Genomic DNA, 12,141 nt, shown 5'->3' on the forward strand with positions numbered 1-12,141 from the left:
GGGGCAGTACTGAAGGAGCGCTGAAGCTATCATCTTTCAGATGAGAAATTAAACTGAGGCCCTGTCTGCTCTCAAGTGGGCGTAAAAGATCCCACGGGCGCTATTTCAAAACGAGCAGGGGGAGTTATCCCCGGTGTCCTGGGGCCAATATTTATCCCTCAATCAACATAACAAAAAAAAACAGATTATCTGGGTCATTATCACATTGCTGTTTGAGGGAGCTTGCTGTGCACAGGTTGGCTGCCACATGTCCCACATTACAACAGTGACTACACCCCAAAAAGTACTTCATTGGCTGTAAAGCGCTTTGAGACGTCCGGTGGTCGTGAAAGTCGCTATATAAATGCAAGTCTTTCTTTCTATTTATTTTACTTTTTTCTTGGGATGTGGGTGTCACTGGCAAGGCCGGCATTTATTGCCCATCCCCAATTGCCCCTTGAGAAGGTGGTGGTGAGCCGCCTTGAACCGCAGCAGTCCGTGCGGTGAAGCGGGCTGCCGTGTCCTGGGTCGCGTCGAGCTTCTCGTGTTGTTGGAGCCGCGCCCAAATTCGAATTGGTTTGCTCTGTTCTGATATCTCTTTCCTTCCAGAGGAGGAGATCAATAACATGAAAACTGAGCTGGAGAAATACGGGATTCAGATGCCTTCGTTTAGTAAGATTGGTGGAATCCTGGCCAATCAGCTTTCAGTCGATGAAGCAGCAGGTAAGACTTGAGCATTGGAATAATTGTGCAGTGAGGGGATAGAGATGGACTGTTAAATTCTTCTGTAGCTTAAATGGGAAGGTAAGTCTCAAATTCTACTTCACTATCCAGATCTGATTATTATACATGCAAGCATATATTTTTTAACTTAATTCTCTGCATGTGGGCCTCGCTGGCAAGACCGGCATTTATTTCCCATCCCTAATTGCCCCTTGAGAAGGTGGTGGTGAGCCGCCGCCTTGAACCGCTGCAGTCCGTGTGGTGAAGGTGCTTCCACAGTGCTGTTAGGGAGGGAGTTCCAGGATTGTGACCCAGCGACGACGAAGGATGGTGCGTGACGTGGAGGTGGTGGTGTTCCCATGCGCCTGCTGCCCTTGTCCTAGGCGGCAGAGGTCGCGGGTTTGGGAGGTGCTACCGAACAAGCCTTGGCGGGTTGCTTCAGTACATCCTGTAGATGGTGTACACCGTCACTGTCTCAATACTTGGAGTATTTTAGCCGTACCACAAACAGTCGCTGACACAGACGGTGCAAAGTGCTGCAGTACAGCGGGACCTGGGGGTACTTGTGCATGAAACACAAAAGGATAGTATGCAGGTACAGCAAGTGATCAGGAAGGCCAATGGAATCTTGGCCTTTATTGCAAAGGGGATGGAGTATAAAAGCAGGGAAGTCTTGTTACAGTTATACAGGGTATTGGTGAGGCCACACCTGGAATACTGCATGCAGTTTTGGTTTCCATATTTACGAAAGGATATATCTGCTTTGGAGGCAGTTCAGAGAAGGTTCACTCGGTTGATTCCGGAGATGAGGGGGTTGACTTATGAGGAAAGGTTGAGTAGGTTGTGCCTCTACTCATTGCAATTCAGAAGAATGAGAGGTGATCTTATCGAAATGTATAAGATAATGAGGGGGCTTGACAAGGTGAATGCAGAGAGGATGTTTCCACTGATGGGGGAGACTAGAACTAGAGGGCAGGATCTTAGAATAAGGGGCCGCCCATTTAAAACTGAGATGAGGAGAAATTTCTTCTGAGGGTTGTAAATCTGTGGAATTTGCTGCCTCAGGGAGCTGTGGAAGCCGGGACATTGAATAAATTTAAGACAGAAATAGACAGTTTCTTAAACGATAAGGGAATAAGGGTTATGGGGAGCGGGTAGGGAAGTGGAGCTGAGTCCATGATCGGATCAGCCATGATCGTATTAAATGGCGGTGCAGGCCCGAGGGGTCGTATAGCCTGGTCCTGTTCCTATTATATTGGACCAAAAGGCCTGTTTCCATGCTATAACTTCTGTATTTGACAAAGCTCTGCTGTGCCCTGCTAATTTTCTGTCACAGAATGTACTGAAAAATTTGGTTATTTTACAAAGCGCACCAGTGGCACCTACTGGTCGTGAGCAGTTATGCAATGCCCAATGCTATTTTCACCTCGCTGCCTCAAGGTGCAGCAGTTACTGTTCTGTTTAATTATGTGGGCTTGCTGCCTTCCTTACAATAGCGCAGTACCAAGTGGCTTCACGTCGCATCAACACTGAAGCCTCCCTCCAGAATCTGGTCTGACTCCAACTCCAGCTTTCCACTACAATTTTCCGCATTGCTTCAAAGCAAAACCGCTCTGTACCACACGCCAGTTATAGTGCTGAAGCAGCCTTAAAGAACACTCTTACAAAACTATAACTAACATAAGCCCAACATAACATAATCTAGGCCGACAATCCCGGAGCCAGTACTGAGGGAGCGCCGCACTGTCGGAGGGGCAGTACTGAGGGAGCGCCGCACTGTCGGAGAGGCAGTACTGAGGGAGTGCCGCACTGTCGGAGGGGCAGTAGTACTGAGTGAGCGCAGCACTGTCAGAGGGGCAGTACTGAGGAAGCGCAGCACTGTCGGAGAGGCAGTACTGAGGGAGTGTCGCACTGTCTGAGGGGCAGTGCTGAGGTTTGTGCAGCACTGTCCGAGGTGCCGTCTTTCGGATGAGACGTTAAACCGAGGCCCCGTCTGCCCACTTGGGTGGATGTAAAAGATCCCACGACCAATCCATGGGCCAATGTTTATCGCTCAACCGTCATTAAAAACAGATTATCTGGGTCATTATCACATTGCTGTGTGTGGGAGGGAGCTTGCTGTGCGCAAATTGGCTGTCGCGTTTCCCACATTATCAAAAGTGACTACACATCAAAAAAAAGTACTTCAAATTGGCTGTAAAGCACATTGGGTTGTGCAAGGCGCTATAGAAACGCATGGTCTTTTATTTATTTTTTTCTTTCAGCATCCAAGGGAAACGACAGCACTTGGAACTAATGCCACAGTTGTTCTGCAGATACAGCCTTAAGCCTTTATGTTGTAACTAACCGAAATTGTTCCTACAAATTAAAATTTGTGCAGACCTGCGAGTGGCTGATATGCTGTAATAGGATTGTAACCTAGGGGCAGCCATTGATCTTGGAATATGACATTTATTTTACACAGCGGCCTGTTGCAAATAACGAGAACTACTTTGTGACTTTAATGGCCTAATGGGTTCTCATTGATTTCAGCTAGCAGAGTGATAGTTGTACTGTTTACTTGCACCGAGGGTGCTCGTCGGCTAGCTGTGTTCAGTATTTCAGTGTTGGTTTTCTCCCTCTTCTGAAGGTATTGATTCCTGTTGAGGTACAGTTGTTCAGGGCATCGGGTAACTTGTTTGCGTGTTTGTGCGTGCGTACGCGTGCAGGTGGCACCTCCCTTATCCGGAACCACCATTCCCGGCCACCAGGTGGCGCATGCGCAGAACTCCGACATGAACAAATTGAAGTCCTTCCTCGCTGGCGACTCCCACAATCACTGGCATGACCCCGCGATCCACCGCCCCCCCCCCCCCCCCCCCCCATAATCTCTCTGCCGCACTCCAGCCCCAAGCCAGCCAGCCCCGATATCCCCTTGCTCAGTACCTGTACCATCCAATTTAACTTGACCACCCCTCGTCCGGCAAAATCCCTTATCCAGAATGGGCCAGATCCTGAGGGTTCTGGATAAGGGAGATTCAACCTGTTTGTGTGTTCGCAATCCTGTCCACGTGTGCACATTTTCCACTGAAGAACTTGCCCCCAAGTCCCTTCACCATCACCTCCTGTGCTTTCTGATCTACATTGGCAGCCTTAATTATAAAATTCTCAACCTTGAGTTCGAATCCCACCATGGCCCTCGCCTATCTCTGGCCTCCTCCAGCCCCAACACCCCATCCTCTGTAACCTGCAAGCCCCTACACTCCTCCCTATCTCTGTAACCTCCTCCAGCCCTGACACCTCTCCCTCTGTAACCTGCAAGCCCCTACACTCCTCCCTATCTCTGTAACCTCCTCCAGCTCTGACACCTCTCCCTAGCTCTGTAACCTCCTCCAGCCCCTACACCTCTCCCTATCTCCTTAAACTCCTCCAGCCCCTACACCCTTCCCCATCTCTGTAACCTCCTCCAGCCGCTACACCCCTCCCTATCTCTGTAACCTCCTCCAGCCCCACAGCCCTCCGAGATTTCTGGCCTCTTGCACACCCCCCGATTTCCATCGCCACACCATCGGTGGCCGTGCCTTCAGCTGCCTGGGTCCCAAGCTCTGGAACTCCCTCCCTAAACCTCTCCACCTCTCTCGCCTCCTTTAAGAGGCTCCTTTAAAAATGACCTCTTTGACCCAGCTTGTGGTCATCTGTCTTAAGATCTCCCTAAGTGGCACTGTTGTCAATTTTTGTCTGACGACGCTCCTGTGAAATGCCTTGGGGCCTTTTACTACGTTAAAGGTGCTATATAAATGCAGGTTGTTGCGGTTGAATTCTCTATCTAGCTGAAGCAGATGCCGCAGGTAATCAAGGCACCTCTCATGCAGTGACTGAGATCATCTAACGGAGCACAGCCCTGGATGTTGTTGCATTCGCAGAAGGACTCCTTGCCTAAGGAAGCATATACTTGCCATAGAGGGAGTGCAACGAAGGTTCACCAGACTGATCCCTGGGATGGGGGGGATTGTCCTATGAGGAATGACTGAGCAGACTGGGCTGATATTCTCGGGAGTTTAGGATAATGAGAGGTGATCTCATTGAATCATACACAGTTCTTACAGGGCTTGACAGGGTAGATGCAGGGAGGGTGTTTCCCCCGGGCTGGGGAGTCTAGAACCAGGGGGGGGTCTCAGTCTCAGGATAAGGGGTCAGCCATTCATTTAGGACTGAGATGAGGAGGAATTTCTTCACTCAGAGGGGGGTGAATCTTTGGAATTCTCTGCCCCAGAGGGCTGTGGAGACTCAGTCGTTGAGTATATTCAAGGCTGAGAGCGATAGATTTTTGAATATTAAGAGAATCAAGGGACATGGGGACAGTGCAGGAAAGTGGAGTTGAGGTCGAAGATCAGCCGTGACCTTATTGCATGGGGAAGCAGGCTCGAGGGGCCGAATGGCCGACTGCTGCTCCTAATTCTCATGTAAAAGACTCCTCAGCCTGTGTGGCTCAGTTTCACACGAGTCAACGAAGGGTTTTGTTGGTGGTGGGAAGGGGGGGGAGGATGAGAGGGTGGTGGTGGTGGGAGGATGAGAGGGTGGTGGTGGTGGGAGGATGAGAGGGTGGTGGTGGTGGGAGGATGAGAGGGTGGTGGGAGGATGAGAGGGTGGTGGGAGGGTGAGAGGGTGGTGGGAGGATGAGAGGATGAGAGGGTGGTGGGAGGATGAGAGAGTGGTGAGAGGATGGGAGGGTGGTGGGAGGATGAGAGGATGAGAGGGTGGTTGGTGGAGGAGAGGATGAGAGGGTGGTTGGTGGAGGAGAGGATGAGAGGGTGGTTGGTGGAGGGGTGGATGAGAGGGTGGTTGGTGGAGGGGTGGATGAGAGGGTGGTTGGTGGAGGGGTGGATGAGAGGGTGGTTGGTGGAGGGGTGGATGAGAGGGTGGTTGGTGGAGGGGTGGATGAGAGGGTGGTGGAGGGGTGGATGAGAGGGTGGTGGAGGGGTGGATGAGAGGTTGGTGGAGGGGGTGGATGAGAGGTTGGTGGAGGGGGTGGATGAGAGGTTGGTGGAGGGGGTGGATGAGAGGTTGGTGGAGGGGGTGGATGAGAGGTTGGTGGAGGGGGTGGATGAGAGGTTGGTGGAGGGGGTGGATGAGAGGTTGGTGGAGGGGGTGGATGAGAGGTTGGTGGAGGGGGTGGATGAGAGGTTGGTGGAGGGGGTGGATGAGAGGTTGGTGGAGGGGTGGATGAGAGGTTGGTGGAGGGGTGGATGAGAGGTTGGTGGAGGAGGGGAGGGGGAGGAGGAGGAAAATGACCCAGCCAGTTCAGTGAGCTGACTGAGCTTGGTGCCAGTGGGTTATAATGAGCTGATTGAGCCCCCTCTGTTCGTGTCTCTCCTCACAGTGCACGCCGCAGTGATCGCCATTAACGAGGCTATCGAGCGAGGGCTTGCCCAGCAGACCATCCTGACGCTGCACAATCCGAATGCCATGCTGACCAATCTCTCCGACTGCCTTGCCTTGGTCTATCAGGAAATGCTTTACCAAGCCAAGAGCGGGAAGGCTGCCAGCGCCAGGAGCCGAGTCGACACGGTAAGTCGCCCTCGAGCGGCCTCCGCAAATGTTCTTCTTTCATCATAAGCCGATCATTCCTGTTTGCTTCCTTCTTTAGCCTTTTAGCCTGTTCTCCAGCTGAGAGGGCAGGCAGGCGGCATCCTTCACACCCCCTCTTCTGTTCATGCTGCTCTGTGTTCTGTCACCTGAAAGTGCAGGATAGTGTGAACATAAGAACATAAGAAATAGGAGCAGGAGTCGGCCATACGGCCCTCGAACCTGCTCCGCCATTTAATACGATCATGGCTGATCTGGTCATGGACCCAGCTCCACTTCCCTGCCCGCGCCCCTTAGCCCCTTAGCCCCTTAGCCCCTTATCCCCTTATCATTTAAGAAACTGTCTCTCTGTCTTAAATTTATTCAATGTCCCAGCTTCCACAGCTCTCTGAGGCAGCGAATTCCACAGATTTACAATCCTCTGAGAGAAGAAATTCCTCCTCATCTCAGTTTTAAATGGGCGGCCCCTTATTCTGAGATCATGCCCCCTAGTTCTAATCTCCCCCATCAGTGGAAACATCCTCTCTGCATCCACCTTGTCAAGCCCCCTCATAATCTTATACATTTTGATAAGATCACCTCTCATTCTTCTGAATTCCAATGAGTAGAGGCCCAACCTCCTCGACCTTTCCTCATAAGTCAACCCCTTCATCCCTGGAATCAACCGAGTGAACCTTCTCTGAACTGCCTCCAAAGCAAGTATATCTTTTCATAAACATGGAAACCAAAACTGTACGCAATATTCCAGGTGTGGCCTCACCAGTACCCTGTATAGCTGTAGTAAGACTTCCCTGCTTTTATACTTCATCCACTTTGCAATAAAGGCAAAAATTCCATTGGCCTTCCTAATCACTTGCTGTACCTGCATACTAACCTTTTGTGTTTCATGCACAAGTACCCTGAAGAGAACATAAGAAGCAGAAGTAGGCCATATGGCCCCTCTAGCCTGCTCCGTGGCACCTCCCTGTGACACCAGGCGTAGCTGAATAACTCGCCATTGTGCATGGAGTTTACCTGATCCACTTGCCCACATTGACAAAATGTGAACCAGCTCGACCCCCTCCCATCCTGCCCTGTGTGTTATAGAAGCATAGAAATGTACAGCGCGGAAGGAGGCCACCTCGGCCCATTGTGTCCGTGCCGGCCGACAAAGAGCCGCATGGCCCTCGGTCAGCAGCCCTGAAGGTTACATATAAACCAATGAACAATGGCGGAAAGGTAAAGAGCACCCAGTCCGCCTCACACAACTGCAACACCCCTTATACTGAAACATTCTACACTCCACCCCAACCGGAGCCATGTGATTTCCTGGGAAAGGCAAAAACCAGGAGGTGTTCGGCCGGGCCCTGGTATTGCATCGGTAATGTATATTCATTAGTGTTGAATTGATACAGTTCAGTAAACTACAGAGGTGTATCCGCTTGGCTCAGTGAAATTCTGAGGGACAGGATAAATCTTCATTTAGAAAGACACAGATTAATCAAGGACAGTCGACATGGATTTAAGGGAAAGTCATGTCTGACTAACTTAATTACCTTTTTTGAGGAGGTAACAAGGAGGGTCGATGAGGGCAGTGTGTTTGATGTCGTGTACATTTTAGCAAGGCTTTTGATAAGGTCCCACATGCAGACTGGTCACGAAAGTACAAGCCCATGGGATCCAGGGCAGAGGGCAGAGGGTAATGGTTGATGGGCGTTTTGTTTCCAGCAGGGCTCTGCGCTGGGTCCCTTGTGTTTTGTGGTAGATATCAATGATTTAAACTTGAATGTCGGGAGTATGATTAAGAAGTTTGCAGATGATACTAGAATGGGCCGTGTGGTTGATAATGAAGAAGAAAGCTGCGGACTGCAGGAAAATATCGATGAACTGATCAGGTGGGCAGATCAGTGGCAAATGGGATTCAATCTGGAGAAGTGTGAGGTAATGCATTTGGGGAGGGCGAACAAGGCGAGGGAATACACATTAAATGGTAGGACACTGAGAAGTGTAGAGGAACAAAGGGACCGTGGAGTGCAAGTCCACAGATCCCTGAAGGTAGCAGGCCAGGTAGATAAGAACATTTGGTCTCTCGAACCTGCTCCGCCATTTAATACGATCATGGCTGATCTGATCATGGACTCAGCTCCACTTCCCTGCCTGCTCCCCATAACCCTTTACTCCCTTATCGCTTAAAAATCTGTCTATCTCTGCCTTAAATATATTCAATGTCCCAGCCTCCACAGCTCTCTGGGATAGAAAATTCCACAAATTTGCAACCCACTGAGAAGAAATTACTCCTCATCTCAGTTTTAAATGGGCGGCCCCTTATTCTAAATAGCACCTAGTTAAATATCCTCTCTGCATCCACCTTGTCGAGCCCCCTCATTATCTTACATGTTTCAATAAGATCACCTCTCATTCTTCTGAACTCCAATGAGTGCAGGACCAACCTACTCAACCTATCTTCATAAGTCAACCCCCTCATTTCCGGGAATCAACCTAGTGAACCTTCTCTTAACAGCCTCCAATGCAAGTATATCCTTTCATAAATACGGAGATCAAAATGGGACGCAGTACTCCAGGTGTGGCCTCACCAATACCCTGTAGTGTTGTAGCAGGAGTTCTCTGTTTTTATACTCTATCCCCCTTGCAATAAAGGCCAACATTCCATTTGCCTTCCTGATCACTTGCTGTACCTGCATACTAACTTTTTGTGTTTCATGCACAAGGACCTCCAGGTCCCGCTGTACTGCAGCACTTTGCAATTTTTCTCCATTTAAATTATAATTTGCTTTTCTATTTTTTTCTGCCAAAGTGGATAACCTCACATTTTCCCACATTATACCCCATCTGCCAAATTTTTGCCCACTCACTTAACCTGTCTATAATCCCTTTGCGGATATTTTGTGTCCTCCTCACAATTTGCATTTTTGTATCATCAGCAACTTGGCTACATTACACTCGGTTCCTTCATCCAAATCACTAATATAGATTATAAATAGCTGAGGACCCAGCACCGATCCCTGTGGCACCCCATTAGTCACTGTTTGCCAACCGGAAAATGACCCATTTAACCCGATACTCTGTTAGTTAGCCAACCCTCTATCCATGTTAATATATTACCCCAACCCGTGAACTTTTATCTTGTGCAGTAACCTTTTATGTGACACCTTATCGAATGCCTTCTGTAAATCCAAGTACACCACATCCACTGGTTTCCCCCTTATTCAACCTGCTCGTTACATCCTCAAAGAACGGCAGCAAATTTATCAAACATGATTTCCCTTTCATAAAACTATGCTGATTCTGCTTGATTGAATTATGCTTTTCCAAATGTCTGCTTCCTTAATAATGGACTCCAGCATTTTCCCAACGACCGATGTTACGCTAACCGGTCTATAGTTCCCTGCTTTCTGTCTGCCTCCTTTTTTAAATAGGGGCGTTACATTTGCGGTTTTCCAATCTGCTTGGACCTCCCAAGAATCATGGGAATTTTGGTAAATTACAACCAATGCATCCACAATCTCTGCAACCACTTCCTTTAAGACCCTAGGATGCAAGCCATCAGGTCCAGGGGACTTGTCTGCCTTTAGTCCCATTATTTTACCAAGCACTACTTCTTTAGTGATGGTGATTGTATTAAATTCCCCCCTCCCTATATAGCCCCTTGATTATCCATTATTGGGATGTTTTTAGTGTCTTCTACCGTGAAGACCATACAAAATATTTGTTCAAAGTCACTGCCATTTCCCTGCTCCCCATTATTAATTCCCTGGTCTCGTTCTTTACGGGATCAACATTTACTTTTCCTTTTTATGTACCTGTAGAAACTCTTACTATCTGTTTTCATATTTTGTGCTGGTTTACTTTCATCTATTTTCCCCCTCTTAATTTTTTAGTTCTTTGCTGGCTGTTAAAAGTTTCTCAATCCTTTGGCCTCCCACTAGTCTTGGCCACATTGTATGCCCTTGTTTTCAATTTGGTACCATCCCATATTTCCTTAGTTAGCCACTGATGGTTATCCCTTCTCTTATAGTCTTTCCTTCTCATTGGGATATATTTTTGTTACGAGTTATGAAATATCTCCTCAAATGTCTGCCACTGCTCATCAACCGTCCCACACTTTAGTCTATTTTCCCAGTCCACTTTAGCCAACTCTGCCCTCATACCTTTGTCATCTCCTTTATTTAAGCTTAGGACACTGGTGAAGAAGGCACACGGAATACTTGCCTTTATTAGCCGAGGCATAGAATACAAGAGCAGGGAGGTTATGCTTGAACTGTATCAAACACTGGTTAGGCCACAGCTCGAGTACTGCGTGTAGTTCTGGTCACCACATTACAGGAAAGATGTGATTACATGAGAGAGGGTACAGAGGAGATTTACCAGGATGTTGCACTGGAGAGGGTACAGAGGAGATTTACCAGGATGTTGCCTGGACTGGAGAATTTTAGCGATGAGGAAAGATTGGATAGGCTGGGGTTGTTTTCTTTGGAACAGAGGAGGCTGAGGGGAGACCCTATTGAGGTGTATAAAATTGAGGGGCCGAGATAGAGTGGATAGGATGGACCTGTTTCCCTTGGCAGAGGGGTCAACAACCAGGCAGCAGAGATTTAAAGTAACTGGGGGGAGGATTTGAGGGGAAATTTCTTCAGAGGGGTGGTGGGGGTCTGGAACTCACGGCCTGAAAGGATGGTAGAGGCAGAAACCCTCACCACATTTAAAAGAAATACTTGGATGTGCACTTGAAGTGCCGTAACCTACAGGGCTCCGGACCGAGAGCGGGAAAGTCGGATTAGGCTGAATAGCTCTTGGTTAGCTGGCACGGACACAATGGGCCTCCTTCCGTGCTGTAAATTTCGATGATTCACACTCTCCTCTGGATCAGAAGGTTGTGCGTGCTCTCGTTTTTGCGTGCGCTCTCTTTTGCGGCTGTTTTTTTGCGCGCTCTCCTGCGCGTGTGGTTTTGTCTGAAGCCCCACCTGACCCCATAATCTGGCCTGGTGTGCAGTGCTGAAGGAGTGCTGCGTTGCTAGAGGTGCCGACTAATCTAGAGGGTGCAGCTGCCTGTAAGAGCAGGAGAAGCTCAAGTCGAAATCCTTCTGTCAACCAAACCCCACCTAAAAACAGACTGCGTCATCTCTCTGAGCTGTTGCTGCTGCGATGGCCGATACAGATTGAGCGTCCGAAATCCGGAAACCTCGGGACCGAGGCCGTTCTGGATTCCGGGTATTTCCGGATTTTGGAACGTCTTTGCCGGAGTTGAGGTGGGTGGGGTCTGGCAGCCGGGAGGGGGGGAGTCGGGGCCAGGGGAGGGGGGAGCCGGGGTCGGGGCGAGGTAGGGGACGGGCGATGGCGGGCCGCCAAGGTGGGGCGGGGGAGTCCAGATTTCGGAACACTTTCCAGTTTCCAAATGACCCCACCACAGATCGGTCCGAACTCCGAATTTTGGAACTCCAGATTTCGGACGCTCAACCTGTATAGTGATCCCAAAAGTGATTCATTGCCTTGAGACATTTTGATATGAGCTAACGCGCCGATCAGTTAGGTGAATTATTTGTCTGTAGTCTTCATTCTTCCTTTCTTGCTGCTTTTTCTTCCCCCTCTTTCGCTCTCCGCGCATGGGGCTTTGTACGTACTTGCGCCTTTTGTTCAGGTGGTGCCACGTGGACCAGATGTCTGTATTTGCCCGAGGCTTGAGCTTGCACTTGGTGACTGACTCGCCTGTTTGTTTATCCTGCAGTATAAACCAGAGCTCTCCAAAGGGAAGGATGTGTACGAGGAACTCTTGACGCAAGCTGAAATTCAGGGCAACATTAATAAAGTCAATGGTAAGAATGGCGTTTGAGGGCCACCTTTTCTGCCTTGGTGCTTTAACGGCAAGGGTTCAGATTC

General features: G+C 49.3%; 1 protein-coding gene across 1 annotated transcript in view; it reads left to right on the forward strand.

The window, feature by feature from the left end:
- The window catches only part of iqgap3 (IQ motif containing GTPase activating protein 3), a 153,352-nt gene that overhangs the window by 30,894 nt on the left and 110,317 nt on the right, over positions 1-12,141 (forward strand). Inside the window, exons 7-9 of the mRNA XM_070868690.1 lie at positions 589-702; positions 6,062-6,249; positions 11,990-12,077. Coding sequence (XP_070724791.1) covers positions 589-702; positions 6,062-6,249; positions 11,990-12,077 — 390 coding nt within the window. The remainder of the gene's footprint in view (positions 1-588; positions 703-6,061; positions 6,250-11,989; positions 12,078-12,141) is intronic.

The sequence above is a fragment of the Pristiophorus japonicus genome, chromosome 30, assembly GCF_044704955.1.
Source record: "Pristiophorus japonicus isolate sPriJap1 chromosome 30, sPriJap1.hap1, whole genome shotgun sequence".
In the NCBI taxonomy this organism is placed as follows: Eukaryota; Metazoa; Chordata; class Chondrichthyes; family Pristiophoridae; genus Pristiophorus; species Pristiophorus japonicus.